The sequence below is a fragment of the Martes martes genome (assembly GCF_963455335.1).
Source record: "Martes martes genome assembly, chromosome: 17".
In the NCBI taxonomy this organism is placed as follows: domain Eukaryota; kingdom Metazoa; phylum Chordata; class Mammalia; order Carnivora; family Mustelidae; genus Martes; species Martes martes.
Window position 1 is genome coordinate 610,499 of NC_137905.1, and position 17,439 is coordinate 627,937.

General features: G+C 54.7%; 1 protein-coding gene across 1 annotated transcript in view; it reads right to left on the reverse strand.

Annotated features, from left to right (window-relative positions):
- Positions 1 to 1,366: 1,366 nt before the first annotated feature.
- Positions 1,367 to 17,439, reverse strand: part of SPIRE2 (spire type actin nucleation factor 2) — a 31,762-nt gene continuing 15,689 nt past the window's right edge. The window contains exons 4-15 of the mRNA XM_080828198.1: positions 15,151 to 15,231; positions 14,892 to 15,056; positions 14,001 to 14,087; positions 13,619 to 13,742; positions 13,340 to 13,509; positions 12,512 to 12,701; positions 10,635 to 10,756; positions 7,629 to 7,763; positions 7,441 to 7,508; positions 3,763 to 3,790; positions 2,711 to 2,826; positions 1,367 to 2,401 (exon numbers count right to left, since the gene is read on the reverse strand). Of these exons, the coding sequence (XP_080684324.1) occupies positions 2,179 to 2,401; positions 2,711 to 2,826; positions 3,763 to 3,790; positions 7,441 to 7,508; positions 7,629 to 7,763; positions 10,635 to 10,756; positions 12,512 to 12,701; positions 13,340 to 13,509; positions 13,619 to 13,742; positions 14,001 to 14,087; positions 14,892 to 15,056; positions 15,151 to 15,231 (1,509 nt within the window). The 3' untranslated portion in view covers positions 1,367 to 2,178. The remainder of the gene's footprint in view (positions 2,402 to 2,710; positions 2,827 to 3,762; positions 3,791 to 7,440; positions 7,509 to 7,628; positions 7,764 to 10,634; positions 10,757 to 12,511; positions 12,702 to 13,339; positions 13,510 to 13,618; positions 13,743 to 14,000; positions 14,088 to 14,891; positions 15,057 to 15,150; positions 15,232 to 17,439) is intronic.

The window sequence follows — 17,439 nt, forward strand, 5'->3', positions numbered from 1 at the left end:
GAGAGCAGCCAAGCGCCCCTGAGAGATGCCGCATCAGCCCAGCCTGCGTGGAGAGCGCCAGTCTCCCTGTCCCCACCGAAGGGTTGGCCCTCAGAAGTTTGCTTGTAGACAGTTCTAGACAAAGTGAGCTCCATTTGTCACATTCCAAATTAGGTGAGGGTTGGGTTCAGTGGGGTGAGTGCGCGGCTTTCAGTCCCTGGGGTCAGCAGGAGGCGACCCTGCAAGGATGGGGCAGCACCCTCCCAACTTCCCCTTCAAGGGTTATGTGGGCCCCTGTGGCTCAGCCCAGATGTCCCAACATGGGTTTTCACTTTTATTTCCAAGCATTCCCGTGTGGAGTAGAACCTTGGTTTCCCGTTCTTGGGAATGTGGGCCTGAACCTATTGCCTGGCCCACGTCCTCACCTGTGTAATTAAAACAGGGACAGCAGTGCTCACTTCCCAGGGGCATCTATCGGTGGAGGTTGCTGCACAAAGGTTAGCTTTCCCATTTTTGGCTGTGTGACCAGGAGCAAATCTTCACCCTCTCTGTGTCTGCTTCCTCATTCCTTTTTTTTTTTTTTTTTTTTTAAGAGAGGGAGACGGCTCCATGCCCAGGGAGAAGACCACTGAGGGGCTAAGTCTCACAACCCTGAGATCATGACCTGAGTGGAAATCAAGGGCTGGACGCTTAACCAACTGAGCTGCCCAGGAACCCTTTTGCTTTCTCATTTTTAAACGGAAATAATAATACTCCCTGCTCATGAAGTGCCCGGAGATGTTGGAAGCTGGATGTTTTTAATGGACTGTTGCAGTTTAGTGTAACCCGCTGATGAGCTACCTCTCCGGCAGGTCCCTCTGTAACAAGTCCTGTTGGGCCTTCTCTGGGCCCCTGTGCACGTGGCAGACAGCTAGAGCCAGGCAGCTAGAGCCTGGCATCTCATAGGCCTGGGTTGAGGTTGAAGATGAGCTGTTTCTTTGGCCAAATTCCTTCCCTCTTGAGCCTCAGTTTCCTTTCCTGTAAGGTGGGATGACAAGCCACCTCCCAGATGCATGTGGCAGGCCGAGCACACAGGAGCTTCAGCCATTCTCCTAAAGAGCAGCAGGAGCTGCCCCCTCCCCCGCAAACCCCAAGGGGGTCATCTGCATGGAGAACAGGAGCAGGGATCTGGGGATGAGGCTGGCAGTTGACAGACTCCAGGCTGAGCCACATGCAGCAGCCCTGCTGGCTGTGGGACTGGGATGGCCAGATTGGGAAGTTGGGCCTCATGGACAGGAGTGGGTGTGAGCGGCCTTGTCTCATGGTGGGCATCCTGAATGGAGACCAGAGAGCAGGTGGCCCCTAAGAGCCCAGCTTCTGCCCTCGGGGACTGCCCACCGCTGTGGCTCCAGAGTTCTCAGTCCACACCCCAGACGGAAGACTGTGAGACCGCCTTTATTAGGCCAAGAGCAGCTCTGTGTACACATTTACAGACTTCCTCCCCGTACCAGGATCACCAGCATCACTGGGGCCCTGGAACCAGCACCATCTCTGCACCTCTGAGTCTGGGAGGATGGCTGGGGCCTGGGTGCTGGCCAGGGGGCAAGGAGTGAGCCTGGCCTTGGATCTTCCAACTGGAAGGCTATGATGCTGCTAGGAGGCTGCCCACTCCTGATCTTTCCAGCTGCCTCCACAGGCCAGGTTCCACTCAGAGTGCCCCTGTCTACCTGGGGACCAAAGCATCCCGTCCCAGCCTGGACATCCACCCGGGGAGGGGAAACTGCTGTGTTCTCATCCTTGGAATGGAGAAGAGAACAAACACCGGGATGAGGGTCTTCCCAGAGCTCTGGTGCCTGGAGCCCTCTGCTGTATCTCCAACCTGCCCTTTTTCCTGAGTGAGAAAACCCACTCATGTCCCGTCCCCGACCCCAGCCAACAACTCCCAAAGGAAACAGCCTCCCCCAGGGAGGGTCCTGGAGTGAGCCTGACCCCAAATAAACTCTGGGGCCAGGAAACATGTCTATAAATATATAGGCTGTGTGTGTATTATATAAATGTATCTATATATGTATATATGTACATGCACACTCGGGAGGGCAGCTGGCAGCTGTGCCCCAGGATGGGGAGCTTCTCAGCTGGGGCAGGACTAGCCTGGCTCCTCCCCAGAGGCCTGGCTGCCTTGAAGAGCCTCTGGCTGGTGGCCCAGGAGGTTGAGAGCCATCACTTGAAGTTGAGAGTCCAGGTGTTGGGGACGTAGAGAGACTGGGTTTGGCGGGTACGGCGAGGCGTGGTGTTGAGCACATCCACACTCCTGCGGCTGGAGCGAACCACGTCCGCCACGAAGCTGGTGCAGTCGCTGCAGACGTCCTTGAGGACACAGCCATGGGTGTAGATGTGCGGGAATGCCTCCTCCACACTCTGCCACTGGGGCCCCTGCAGGGATCTGGAGCAGGACAGAGCCGTCAGGGACGTCCCCTCCCGTCTCTCCGTATCCACAGCCCACCCCCTGTCCTCTCCCCCCCGCAAAAGCCTTCCCTTGAGAGTTAGCTGGAGGCCTGGGATCTGCTCACCACTTCAGTTTCCAGGTCCTCCCACTCAGCCCTCAGACCCACCTGAGGCAGCTCTTCCTGGACGACTGCCTTGGGTTTCCGTGTCCTGGGAGTGTCCTCGCAAACCACCCCCGCACCCAGCTCCTGTGCCACTATCCGTGCCTGCCACCCCAGTGACATCCGCAGAGGGCCCAGGGACTCACTGGAAGGCCTCTGTTCTCTGGGTCGGTGTGGTGTTGGTAGTTGACACCCTCCGAGGACTCTCAAAGCCCAGCGTGTAGACAGGAATGTGTGCAAACTTCTTAGAAGGCATCTTCATCTACAACACACAGGGAGATATGAACCAGGCACCCACACACCTGCTCTGGGCCCGTGTGACACCCTGGGGGTGTCGTGAGGCCATCCTTTGCCCCACTCCGCGCTGCTGTCTGCAGGCGTGGGCACCCTTGCTTGGTACCCACGCCAACCACAACGTGTGCCCATCTAGACGGACGCTTGTACCACCCGTGACCTGGCGCACGTGCTGAGGTGGAGCTTTCCTGCAGTGCAGTGGCAGGACACAGAGGGTTTGGAAATTGTGGTGGGAAAACCCCTTTCCAGCACTCCTGATTTCTAGGCTGAGGTGAGCCAGGACGACATGGTTCTAAATGTGATTAACCTTCTGTGCCTGTCCATCTGCAGGTACAGATGCGCCCGAGTGCTGTGCGGAGCCTGTCCGGGAATGTTCAAGGAGGCTGTAGTGTCAGAAATTAGGACTTTCACAGAGGAAGTGAAGGTTTTTTCCTGGCACTAGTCTGCTAACATGGAATGTTAAAGAACATTTTTTAAAAGACCACTTACAAGTCTTTAAAAACTACACAGTCTTGGGGCGCCTGGGTGGCTTAGTCAGTTAAGGGTCTGACTCTTGATTTTGAATCGGGTCATGAGATAGAGGCCGGCCCCTTTCCTCTGTGCTCAACAGGGAGTCTGCTTCTCCCTCTGCCCCTCCCCCACTCTAAAAATAATAAAAATAAAAACTGCACGGTTTTGGGAAGTGTAGGAATGGGTTCTGTGTGGAGGAAGGAGATGAACAAGGTGGCTGGTCCATGTGTGACCTGCTCACAGGAGACAGCACTCCTGGTTCTATCTCCTCTTGGAGAGAGGGAAAGCGTGCGCCACCCCCCCGCCCCCAGTTCTGCCACTCTTGACAAGCCACGTCAGTCACAGGACACGTCACACACCTGGGGGCCCTGCTCAGGCCCCAGATGCTCCTCACCTTAACGCTGCAGGAAGTGCAGACAGCCCTGGAAGGGAAAGAGGGGGTCAGCTGTGAAGAGGCCACAGAGAAACCGCTCCCACCGTCAATGGCCCTGCCCCCTGCTCGACCCCCATTTATTCAGTATTTCATTTATTTTATCTCCAAATCTTGCTTTTCTCTTTAATTAGCTGTACATCCAAAATATGTGTGCCCCTCACAGCTCTTTCTCTGGACAGTTTGGTCTGGGTTTTCTCATGTGCCCGACACTCCCCACCACAAGCCCCCCGAGCCACAGGGGCCACGGGTGAGTGGCTCAGTTTCGAGCTGTGACGGACATCTTGTTATTCCCCATTCCTGATTTCGAGAATGAATGCCTTCTTGGAAAAAAAACCTGACAGAGAGACGACCGTGATGGAGACCCAGGAGTCCTGCCCTGCAAAGCCCATCCTCAGAGGGTCCTTCCTGGCTGGTTCCCCTTCTCCAGATCAAAGTGTGATTGACAAAGATACACATTTAAACGTAAAATAAAAATAAAAGAAATGGGGTATTATGCATACTATCTACAAAGTTACATCAGGGGACAAATTGTCCAAATTCATTTTTTAAAAGGACACACGGTGTCTTGCATGGGCTTTTTGTTTCATTTTAAATTTTATTTATTTACTTGAGGGAGAGAGAGTGCGCACATGTACCAGATGGGGGAGAGGCAGAGGGAGAGGGAACGCTGGGCTCCATCCCGGGGTCTTGGGATCATGACCTGAGCCAAAGGCAGACTGCCCGTACGTTTTATAATCGGCTTGACATCTAGAAGCCTCGGTTAATTTTACTTTACTTCGCTGCGGTCAGGGAACTTACTTTCCTTAGTCCTACATTTGTGAGAATTGTTCTATGCCCCAGAATATGGTCTGTTTCGGGAACCATTCCGTGTGCACCTGAGAAGTACATTCTGCCGGGCTCAGGTGCGTGTGCCGTGAATGTCGGATCCAGTCGGTTGGTAGCGTTCAAGTCTTCTGTGTCCCGTGTCGTACTTTGCTGTCTGCAAGTCGTAGCAGTTGTTGAGAGAAGGCTCTTGGACCTCTAGGGATTTATCAGTGTTTCCTTGCAACTTGATCACATTTTTACTCCACGTATCTTTGACCTCTGTTGTTAGGTAGGTCAAGTGTTTAGAATAGTTATTTCTCCCCCCTTACCATTATGACGGGAATGCCTTTAATCTCTGCTAATGTTCTTTGTGATCTACACGCAGATTATAAAGAACTTCCATCAGCATACTTCTGATCTCCTCCTTGGCCTTAATGCCATTGTGACGATACTTTTTACTCAGAGATGTTATGAATCCCGTGAGAGGCTGCTGTTAATTTGGGGGCTGCCTGGTAATTACTGAGTGGGCAGCGGACACTGCATTTCCCCCCACTGGGTGCTGGATCTCGATTCATCTTGTGAAGAGTTGTGAGCAGCATTCTGTGCTCGCTTACTGGTTGCTGCTTCTGTGCTTCCCGTCCCGGAGTGGCTTGAGACTTCCACCGGGTGAAGGACCTCACTGAACATTTGCTTTAGTGCAGGTCTACTGCTGAAGAACTCTTAGTTTTTGTATTTCTGGAGATGTTTGTACTTTTTGTCTTTGTTTTTAAAGCATATTGTTGCTGAGTATAGGATTCTAGACGGACAGTTTTTCCGTCTTTTACTGTCCTTTTGCTCACACTGTTTCAGCAAGAAGCCTGCCACCACCCTTGTCTGTCCTCTCTACATGTCTTTACCTGCTGCCTGGTTTTAAGAATTTCTTGTGGGACACCGGGTGGCTCCGCTGGTTAAGCATCCGACCCTTGATTTTGCCTTAGCCCACATCAGGTTCCACCCTTAGCATGGAGTCTGCTTGTCCCTCTCCCTCTGCTCCCCTGCTCTCTTTCTAAAATAAATAAACAAAATCTTCTCTTTATTACAGTTTTGATCACTTTGGTTAATATGTGGCTTGGTGTAATTTTTTTCATGTTCCTTGTGCTTGGGGTTGAGTTTCTTGTGAGTTTTTATTTGTCATCAAATTTAAAAATCTTTTTAGCTATTATTTCTTCAAATGCTTTTTCTGTCCTCCTCCCCCCTTTTCCTTTGGGGACTTTAATTACATCTATATTAGACTTCTTAACGTTATCCCACAGCTCACTGGCACCATTTTCGTTTTTTAAGTTATTTTTTCTCACAGCATTTCATTTTATTTATTTTTTTTAAGTTTTCTTTTTTTAAGATTTTATTTATTTCACAGAGGGGGAGAGAGAGAGAGAGAGATCACAAGTAGGCAGAGCAAGAGGGGGAAGCAGGCTCCCCACTGAGCAGGGAGCCCGATGCAGGGCTCAATTCCAGGACCCTGGGATCGTGACCTGAGCTGAAGATCGTAACCACTGAGCCACCCAGGCGCCCCCACAGTGTTTTCATTTTAGACAGTTTGTAGTGCTTTCTCTTTGAGTTCACTAATTTTTTCTTCTATACATTCTTCTGAATGTTCAATCTGCCGTTAACTTTATCTGGTGTAATTTTGAACATTCACCCAAACGTTCTGGTTTTTATGTCTGGGACTTTGAGTCTTCAGATCTTTCATGCCTGTAACTTTCTGAACATACGAAATACAGTTCAAAACTTTTAATGTACTTATCTACTGATTCTAACGTCTCTGTCAGTTCTGGGTGATTTTGATGGATTTTTCTGTCAAGGGTCATGCTTTCCTGCTTCTTGACGTGGCTAATATCTTTGATTAGATGCTGGACATTTATCTCGCTGGTGCTGGTTATTTTTTTATTCCTATTCTTGAGCTTTGTTCTGGGAAGCATTTAAGATACTTGGGAATGGTTTGGTCCTTTTAGATCTTGCTTTTTAAAAACTTTAGGTCTGGAACAGTGCTCAGTCTAGGGGTACTTATTCCCCACTTGTGGGACAAGACCTTCCTCTGTACCCAACTTCCCGGCTCATGACCTCCAGCACTTCCACCATGGTGGGTGGGAACAGACACTATGCCTTACAGCTTTAGCACAGGGTCAGAACACTTCTTCTCTAAGGGGTCAGACGGTAAATATTTTAGGTGTGGCTAAATGAATAATGAAGAAACAAAGGATGTGGCTTTGTTCCAATAAAGTTTTATTTACAAAACAGGTAGTGGGCCAGACTCGGAGCCTGCCAGTCCCTGCTTTAGGGAGCTTCTTCCCCAGCCTTCAGTCATTTCCTTGCTTGTGTGTGCTGATTAGAACCCTGCTGACTACTCTGGGGGGATCTCCCCCTGCAGACTGCTCTCCTCCTGCGGGAAGTATATTCTGAGACCTTCAGCTGCCTTGATCTCTCTAGGCCTTGACGTAGAAACTCCAGGCCTCTGAGGTAGTCGTAGGGTTCACCCTGTTTCCTGCTATTACCTGATATCCAGTATCTTGAAATCCACTGCTTCCTGTTCTTTGGGTTTTCTGGTTTTTATGGGTTTTTTTGGTTGTTTCACGTGGAAAGTGCCTGTTCTAATGCCTGTTACCCCACCGTGGCTGAAGGTGGGAGCCCCTTAGCTATTAAAATTAAATTAAAAATTATGTTCCAAGTTGCACTAGCCCATGGTGCACGACAGAACATCCCCACAATCCCAGGAAGTCTGACTGATCAGGGCCGGCTTAGAGACGCTTACCTCCTCCTCCCATGTTAATCACTGCCAGGGTGCTTACAGACGCTCACCTCTTGCAAAAGAGACAGGTGGGTGGCCAGGAGAACAGCGGGAACTTGGTTCGGCAGCAGCAGCAAATCTGTAAGAAAAGGCCCAAATTAGCTTGTCCTGCCTGGTGAGGAAGCAGCCCTGGGTTCGGGCCTGCCCTCGAGCCAGAGCTCTGCCCGACGGGGGAGCAGCTGTATCCGGGCCAGCTCACCTTCCCCTTCCTCAGACTGCTGGCGAGCTCCTTGTTGTGCAGGAACCTCTCCATCTCGGCCTTCACCAGCACGCGGCGCACGTCCATCACCTCCTCCACGGTCAGAGCAAGGCTCTCCACAGGATGGCTGAACTCCTGGGGACAGAAGGGTCGAGGGGTCAGTACTGCTTAGGTCTTCGGGAATGAGGCCCCTCAAGAGTCTGTCCACAAGGGCCTCTCTTCTCTGAGAACTCTGGAATCTTCGTGGGCTCAGTCTACCCACGCCTAGCAACTTCCTAAAACACCCCACTCTTCAGTTCGTCTACCCCTGGGAGCCATACACGCTCCTCCTGACTTCTCGGACGGGGTCGTGCGGCGGCAAGCAAGCTCTCCTGCGACCCAACCCCCCCCCCCCCCCCCCCCCGGCCGGCTGAGGACCACACCCCTTGTAGCCGGCCCTACCCGTGTTCACAGCCCTCCCCGACCTGAAATGTCTGCCTCCGACCTCGTCCCCCACCTGCAAATACACACGACAGCCGATCGAAGCCGGCCAGGCTCCCCAGGCCCACCTCTCCCGCTGTTGGAACCCTTCCCCGCAGAGCTCTCTCCTCGCCGGCAGTGGAAGGCCCCAGGCACCCCTGTGCGCTGCCCAGCCCAGTGCTCACCAGCCCGCGGGGCTCTGAGTCAGCCCGTCCGGAGGCGGCGTGTGTCCTGCCAGCCACAGCTGCCTACCATGTGAGAGTGCCTGGCTCGGGGCTCGCTCCGGGAAGGGGGGTGGAGCTCGAGCTCTCCAGGTCTCAGGTCCTCTCCCATGAGGTGGGGTTGTATGCCGCTCCGTGGGGATGACACAGCCCTCAGCGCGCACCCCAAATTTAAAATGTTAGCTGCCGAGATGAGGCATCCTGAGGGGCACCAGCCCATGAGGGCGCCATAAAGATGGGTGTCGGGTGACTGTGTTTGGTTTCCGATTGCCAGTGGGTTATCCTCTTTAGGGCAGTTGTCTGGGGAAAGTCTGGGAGCCCGCGTTCTCATTCCCACCCGAAGCATTAGGTTGTCTGGCTTCCAGCAGCCTGAACAACTCCCTGGGAGCCTCACACGTGTTACACGAACACCACACGTGGCCAAAAAGTCTCACGTCAGGGCCAGAGACCAGCAGGCTGTGTGTGTCAGATTGGCTGTCAGACGTGTTCAGGGCGGGTGGTCGCTGAGCTTGTGTGATGTTTGACAGCCAAACCTCTCGGAAAGCACTCGAGATCTGCGCTAAGAAGAATACACTTACGGGAGCCGTCATTTAAAACACGCCCCCGGGGACGCCTGGGTGGCTCAGTTGGTTAAGCGGCTGCCTTCGGCTCAGGTCATGATCCCAGCGTCCTGGGATCGAGTCCCGCGTCGGGCTCCTTGCTCAGCGGGGAGCCTGCTTCTCCCTCTGCCTCTGCCTGCCTCTCTGTCTGCCTGTGCTCACTCTCTCTGACAAATAAATAAAATAAAATCTAAAAAAAAAAAAAAAAAAAAAAAACACGTCCCCGCCAACAACTGATTAAAAGAATATACTGAGGCGCCTGGGGGGCTCCGTCAGTTTAGTGTCGGCCTCTCGATCTCTGCGCACGTCTCGATCTCAGGGTTGTGAGTTCAAGCCCCACGCTGGGCGTGGAGCCTACTTTAGGAAAAAAAAACCAAAAACCTACACTTCCCCCAGTTCTTTGACATCCCTTCAAGAAGCGAGCCTTCCTCCTTCCCGGCCCCTGTGAGTTCCGTGGGGGCTCACATGCACTCAAGATTCAGCGGCCCCCATGACCCACCGCCATGGCCGAGGAAGGCCCTGCTGCTGGAGGGGTCATGGGCATTAGCACTGCTTTACAGGGGGCCTGGGACCGCCCTCATCCACGATGGCCTTAGACCAGCACCAAGCCCATCTTGGTGCTGAGCCCGCATGTGTCAAGCTGGAGGAGGCATGTGTTCCGAGCACCAGGTCAGCCTCATGAGGCTGATGAAGACGAGGAACAAGGGTTAGGGCGGAAGGGAGGCCCGTGAAGGACTATAGCAGAGTCAGGTCATGATGTCATCAAGGGACACTTCCAATGCAAGAAGTGAAGGAGTAAAAAACTTGTTCTGGTTCTTCACCCAAAGAGGGAAAAAAAGGGGGGGGGCTGCTTAATTCTCCACTGAGGATGTACTTAGTGAGTCACTGTAATGAACAGATTACGGTGGGGGAACAGTCACTGCTGACACTGGCGTCTGCCTTGGTGTCTCTTTCAGACCGTGAGCGCTAGGGGAAGGCCGCCGCCAGGTCCTGAGGACACCCAAGAGCCCTGGGGAGAGGGCCACGTGTGGAGGCACCAAGGCCTCCCACCCACAGCCACGTGAGGAGCCCCATTTCAGGGCCACCTCTGGGGAGGCCTGAGCCCATCTGCCCACCTGCCCAGCTGGGCCGCTTCTGGATTCCTGACCTCGGAAACTGTGTGAGATCATAAAAGTTTGTTGTTTACACTATTCCATTTTGGGGAAAGTTTTAATGCAGCAAGAAATAACACGGGACTGAGCTGAGAACTGTCAGTGTAACAGCAGCTCACATTTATACGGCACCTGTCAGCATTCTGATGTCTGCTCTCGTCTGAGCCTCTTGACAGAACTTCAAGGGCGGGATGACTACCGCACCAGTCACGCGGGTCGTCAGCTCTGTCCCCCCAGGGAGGCTGAGGGAGCCCGGGTGCGAGGCTCATGCTGCAGTAGCAGAGGCCACGTCTTCCTCCTCACTGCCTTTGGGCCCAGGGCTCCAGCTTCTCACAGGGAGCGAACCAGGAACTTCCCATGTCCATCCCCTTCGCAAGGTCCTGGTTTGGCCGGGGGCTGCCATGCCCAGGAGGGCCAGAAGGTGGCAGCAGAGCAGACCCAGCCACGTGGGCTGAAGGAGCGGCCCCACTCCTGGGGCCCCACTCCTGCCAGCCTTGTCCTGGGCAGACATGAGGGGGAGGGCCCAAGGGACGCCCCCACCCAGTCACTGTGGACGACAACACCTCTGTCACTCACCAGCCACAGGTGATGGGTGTCTGGGGCTGCGGAAGCCTCCGGCTGGTCCTCTGCTGAGCCCCGGTCACTGTGTGGTCGGGAGCTGGGGTCAGGCTGGGCCTGGACACTCATCGGGAACAGACCTGGACTCAGAGCACACAAGTCCCGTCAGGACAACCTGGCAGACACTGGTGTGGCAGGGCTGTGCCCAGGGACCCAGGGAGACAGCTGGCCTGGCCATGGGGACCGTGGGGGGAGTAATCAAGCAGAAGGACATGTAGAGAACATATCAACCACATTGGGGGCACCTTGGTGTCGTAGGCCCAAGGGACCCCTGTGGGAGGCCCCACATCTGATCCCCGTTAATGAGCCAACAGGGAGAGCAGGTGACACCAGCCATGCAGGAAGCCTGCCTCCCCCATTCACACCGCTCACTGCTCTTCAATGCGGAAAGGACGAAGGAGCAAGAGGCCGGTTCACCACAGGGTCTCTACGTCTGGAGGACAGTTGGGGGACAGTGAGGTATGGAATTGGCCTGGCCTGGACCCCTTCACTCCAGCAAGTGAATCAGCCACCAAATAGCACCACCGTGAGAGTGGCAAGAGAGCAGTAGGGTGGCTCCGGGTAACCTCGAGGGTAGAGAAGGCGGGCTGGCCAAGTCTGGTCAAAGCAATGGGGGAGGGGGAGAGGACAACCCCATGTCCTGTCAGCACTTGGGGAAGCACAGCCCTCACAACAGTGGGACTAACTAACCCTGTGTGGCCAGAAGGATTATTTTGACCTCTGTGCTGAACAGGAAAAGGAGGTGACAATAAGTCAGGTTCTAGAATGGTGTGTGCTGCATGGCCCATCTGGTTCATTGCAGACACGTTTTCATTGATGGGAGAAAAAAAAAAAAGACTAGAAAGATCTCTCAATCATCCATCCATCCATCTATCCTATCATCCATCTATACATCCATCATCCATCATTGTCCGCTCTCCATCTGTCATCCATCCACACAACCATCCATCCATCCTCCATCCATCCATCATCCATCCACACAACCATCCATCCGTCCATCATCCATCCATCCATCAATCCATCATCCATCCACACATCCATCCATCCGTCCATCATCCATCCATCCATCATCCATCCATCCATCCATCATCCATCCACACATCCATCCATCCATCCATCATCCATCCGTCTATCATCCATCCATCCATCATCCATCCACACAACCACACATCCATCCATCCGTCCATCATCCATCCACACAACCATCCATCCATCCATCCATCCATCCTCCATCCATCCTCCATCCATCCAATTTTCTTTTTATATACCAATATAATAATACCATATACTGGCATAAATGGCATTACCATATATATGGTAATTCATATACCAATATAGTAATAATAGTTATCTCTAGGTATTAGAATCATGGGAATGTTTTCAAGTTTTTAAAAAGTGTCTAACAAGGGGCTCCTGGGTGGCTCAGTGGGTTAAAGCCTCTGCCTTCAGCTCGGGTCATGATCCCAGGGTGCTGGGATCGAGCCCTGCATCTGGCTTTCTGCTCAGCGGGGAGCCTGCTTCCCCCCCTCTCTCTGCCTGCCTCTGCCTACTTGTGACGTGTTTGTCAAATAAATAAAATCTCTAAAAAAAAAAAGTGTCTTACAAAAAAACGTGGATGACTAATTTAGTAAGAAGGTTTTCAAGTTTAAAAAGTGGGGGATGCCTGCCTGAGGCAATGAGGTAGATCTGGGCTTGAACTTTAAACACCCTTCTTACAGATATGAGCTCCCTGTGCCCTCTGGGTGCAGCCTGCTCAGGAGGACAGTAGGATCCAAGCCAGGACATGATGCCCACAGGGCAGAATCAGGGGAGAAGGGGTGAGAGGCACCACTTGCCTTGCTCTTGGCTGCTTGGCCTCCAAGTGTGCATGCTGCCTGCGCGGGGCCGGGAAGATTCCAGCCCTCCTTGGGGCTGAGTGGCTGGCTGCAGGCTAGAGGACACTTCGCTCCGGAGCTGGACCAGGTCATGCTCTGAGAAAGAGCGGTCCCGCTTCAGTGTCCCCTCCCCACACGGAGACTCTTCCTCCTGTGGACACAGCAGACTCAGCCCTGACCACTCAACCTGACCATTCTGCCCGCCAGCATCTCCGGCCTGTCCCTGGACTGGCCAGGGGCCGCTGCCTCACTCTCCTCTAGACAGTGGAAACAAGTACCTCAAAAGACAAACCCTTTCCTGAGGCCTGTGGGAGGTCCCGGAGATGATCGGTCCCCTCTCAGGTGTAGCCCACTGGGATCACTACCGCCCCTGGTTTCCTTGGGCTCTGAGGGCTGTGGGGACATGATATCACCATCGATATCCCACTCAGTGTCCCACTGAGACACACTGGCTTTTCACATCAGCCAGAGGGCGCTCAGCTTCCCAGCCCCAAGATGATGGAGCATGACCATTCCAGCCCCTTCTGTGCCACGGGAGGAGGTGGCCCAAGGCCACTGTTTCAGTCACCCGTCTGAGCCACCAAGACGGGGAAGCGCTCCCAAGGCCCACGTTTGCTTTCAGAGCAGACCCAGCGCCACAGCAGGACACCAGCTCCAAAGAAGAGTCCAGCCCCCAGCCCGGAGCAGTGGACGCCTACGGCTGGATGCTCCGCGCTGCCTTGGCTCGGCCCTTCTCACTCACCCCCACCCCCACCCCCGGCCTCTTTCCAGGAATCTATGGGCTCTGACCTCAGATGTATTCATCTCCTCCATCTCAGCCAAGGTGGGGGCCTTGAGCAGAACCCGGGGCCGTGGGCGCTGCGTGTTGCTCCCAGCGTCCGTGACGGACAGGTTGATGCAAGACGTGGATTTGGTGTCCCCCGAACAGGCATTGAGGATGCAGGGCAGAGAGCCAAACCCTGGTGGAGGCAGGGAGGAGGGGCAGGACAGCAGAGTGAGGGGGTGCGGACGGAGTGGGGAGGTAGCAGGGCAGGAGGGAGAGTGGGGAGGGGGGCGTCCCATGCTCACCCCGGCCACCCCAGCGCTCGCCCCCCACTGGGCGCAGCCTCCGCTCCTGCTTGATCTCCTCCAGGATCTTCTCGTGCAGGGTCCTCTGCTTTTGGGGTAAGGGGCGAAGCCTTCTCTCTGAGACCTGGAGGGAGTACGGCAGTTGCAGGAAGGAAGGGCAGACACACTAGACACACTGGACACGCTAGAGCAGGGAGGAACCCTGCAGACACAGCCAGGCCTATCAGGAGCGGGCACAGCGGGGGCAGACGGGAGGTGGCCTGCGCGCTCCTGGGGCAGGTCCATCTCAGACCCAGCCTTCCAGGCACCTCCTCGGGGTGGGGGGCACCGGTCTGCCCTTGGGGAGGGAAGGCCAAGAGGGGAGGCCCCGTGCAGCACGTACCTGTTTCAGTGGAGGCCGGGAGCGGATGAAGTCTAAGATGAGTTCATGGGCATCCTTCTTCACCCTGGGAGGTATGTCTCCATCGACCTGTGGGGGAGGCAGCTAAGGCTGAGGGCTTGATCCCCACCCAGGAGTGGGGGCCGTGGGAGGGCTCACAGCCCCGAGCTGGTCCTCAGGCCGTCCTTCCCTCCGGCTGCATGGCGTGCACATGGCTGCCATGACCACTGCCACCTTCCCTACATCTTGGGTTCTTCGTGTGGAAACGAAGGTCGGTGGCGCCCCTGCGACCCAGCTGTCCCAAGACTGAAATGAACTCGCACATTTAGAATTTGCGCAGTGAAGCCAGCACGCAGCACGAGCCACATGAGTATAAATGGGACAATCCTCCAGGATCTTCCACGCTTCCCCTCTCCCTATCCTTGTCACACCATGTCCCCAACATCATACCGTGTCCCCGACATCACACCGTGTCCCCAATATCACACCGTGTCCCTGTCCTAGTCACATGTCTCCAACATCATACCATGTCCCCAACGTCACACCGTGTCCCTGACGTCACACCACGTCCCTGCCCTAGTCACATTGTGTCCCTGATGTCACACCGTGTCCCTGACATCACACTGTGTCACACCATGTCCTGTTACACTGTGTCACACCGTCTCCCCACCCTTGTCACACCGTGTCCCCGCTGTAGACATACCATGTCCTAGCCCTAGTCCCACTGTGTCCCTGTCCTAGTCACACCGTGTCAGGTGGAGCCAGATGGGTCAGGGCCACATCTGTCCGTGCACATCTGAATACCCACTCAGTAGCCAGCGCATAGAGCGGGGGCTGCAGAGCCACCAGCGGGCAGAAGGCTCGGGGGCAGGCTGCCGTCCCCCAGCAGCTCACCATGACCTTGCGTAGCTTGTAGTTCCTGGCGCGGATGTCCTGCATCAGCATCTCGAAGGGGGTGAGCTGGAACTCGGTGGGCAAGGGGTTGAACTCCTGCTCCTGCACCTTCCTGAGCTTCACTCCGTGACGGAGCTCCCTCATGAGCTGCACCCAGAGTCGGGCCTGGGCCCCCGAGAAGACAGAAATGGTCCTTAGACCCGGCAGGGCTCCCCCTGGCCCTGGCACAGACCCCAGGTCGGGGGTAGCCATAGCTTACCCAGTCGGTGTGTCCCAGGTGGTCAAGCTCTGCCAGGGGCTTGCCTTCCTGCAGCTCACCCTCCCGAAGCTTCCGCAGCATCTGTTAGTGCAGGAGAAGGTGAGAGTGGCTGTCACAGGGCTGCGGGCCCCATCGGTCTGTCCATCCGGGGACAGATGGGCTACTATTCCACCGGCTAAAAAAGGGATGAGTGGGCATTTTGGGCCGAGGCCCTGGACTCAGAAAGATCTGGAGAAACAAAGCCATTAGCTCTGGAGCCATGTGGGGCCCGTGGTGGCCCATCAGCTATCTCTGGCAGTTTCTCCCGGGCCAGGGGTGAGAGCTGAGCGGCCACCTAGCACCCACACAGAACGTCCTGGCTCTCTTTCTTCTCTCAGCCAATCCACACAGCCCAGAGGGGCATCGTGTCCTTCCGAGAGAGCAGACGCAGGGGGACCCTGCTCTCTGTCACCTGTGAAGAGCCCCCAGGCCTCCTTCAGATCCAGCTCGCATGGCGCTCCCTCAGCAATGCCTCAGCCTCTCTGTCCGGGCCACGTGCATACCCCCTCCTGGAAACCCCAGGGCTGCTTCTTGACCCACTCCAGTGGGGACACTGGAGTTTCGGTAATCTGCTTCTGTGAGTGTTGTCTGGACCACTGGCTCCATGAGGCCAGAGCCACAGGTACGTTTCTGTTTTCTGCCCTGAGGATTCCTGGTTCCTAGCACAACTGGCAGAGGCTAGGTCTTCAACGATGGTTGAATGGATGGATGGATAGATGGATGGACAGACAGATGGGTAAGAGGATAAGTTACTCAGCAAGTCCTGGGAAACAGACAGGTTCGTATTTCATGAAGCAGAGAAAATGCCAACATCACAGTGAGGGCCAAAGAAGGACAGGAAGTGGGAAGAAGCTACTAGATTCACTCCCTTCATTGTCCTGGATCTTGGCAGCAGCCAGAGACTCGGTTCCCACCAACTCCCCTACCCTGGAGAAGCATCAAACCCTTAGCACACAGCTCCCAGCTCACCCCCCCCCCTCCCCCGCCACACACACACACAGTAAGCCAGAACCGGTTACCCTGGCTTTCACCTGAAGCTATTTGCTAAACTGCTTTGGGACGCTCTAGAAAACGCGGCCAAGTCTCAGAGCACCGCATGGTGTGTGACCTGGCTGATTCTAAAAATAGACCTGTGTGTGTGATCTGGTAGTTCCTGTGGGCAAAGGGCATGAAGGGTGGGTCTCCCATCCCTCCTGGACTTTCTCTACCTGTCCCTGAGCAGGGTGTTTCTTCCTAAAATGCCAGCCCAGATGTGTCCCACTGACACCCTCTTCTCATTCCTTGTCACTACCAATTCCCTGAACATCTCTTGGGGCAATTACTTGGAAGTCTAGAGTTGTTTGCTCCTGCTAAAGAAAGAGCTTCCACTGTCTGGATAAGGAATTGATGGTAGCAACAGAACAGATGACTTCAGAGCAAGAAAAACAAAAGCATGAAGACCATCCACTCATTAGAACATCAGAAGAACATCTCTAAGATGCCAAGGAGGAGTGGGGTTGGGGGGTTGGGGGGTTGGGGGAAGGGAGTGGCCAGAGGAGCGACCTACCCTTGGGCCACCAGCTGGGCTACAGATAAAGGCCCGATGGCTCAGGCACTGTCACTGACGTGTCCTGTTCTGGGCCCCCGGCCCTGTCCATCAGAGCAATACTGAGAATCCACTCAGGCCACAGTTCAGGGAAGCTGGTCCAGGGAACCAGACACCAGTATCAGTCAATTCCGAAGAATGCCTCTGCCGTTTAAGCAAGAGTGGGGGGAACCATTTCCCCCACCCTCTGCCAAGTCTGCCTTTTCTCATATCTGACTGCTGAGGGGAGGCAGGAGTCCCTATGCCAAGACCCCCTGCTTCAAGGAAGTCTGTCACCTCCTTCCAGGAAGGAGATGGGAGAGTTAGAGGAAGACCATCAGCTAGTAATTCTGGAACCATGAAAAGACAGGACAGCCCTGGGGAGACCCCACCTCTGCCTGGACTTCCTCTGACTTGGGGCAAGGGACACCTTTCAGAACCTCTATTTGTGGGGCACCTGGGGGGCTCAGTGGGTTAAGCCTCTGCCTTCGGGTTGGGTCATGACCCCCGGGTCCTGGAATCGAGCCCCGCATCGGGCTCTCTGCTCCGCGGGGAGCCTGCTTCCCCCTCTCTCTCCGCCTGCCTCTCTGCCTACCTGTGATCTCTGTCTGTCAAATGAATAAATAAAATCTTGAGGGGCGCCTGGGTGGCTCAGTGGGTTAAAGCCTCTGCCTTCGGCTCAGGTC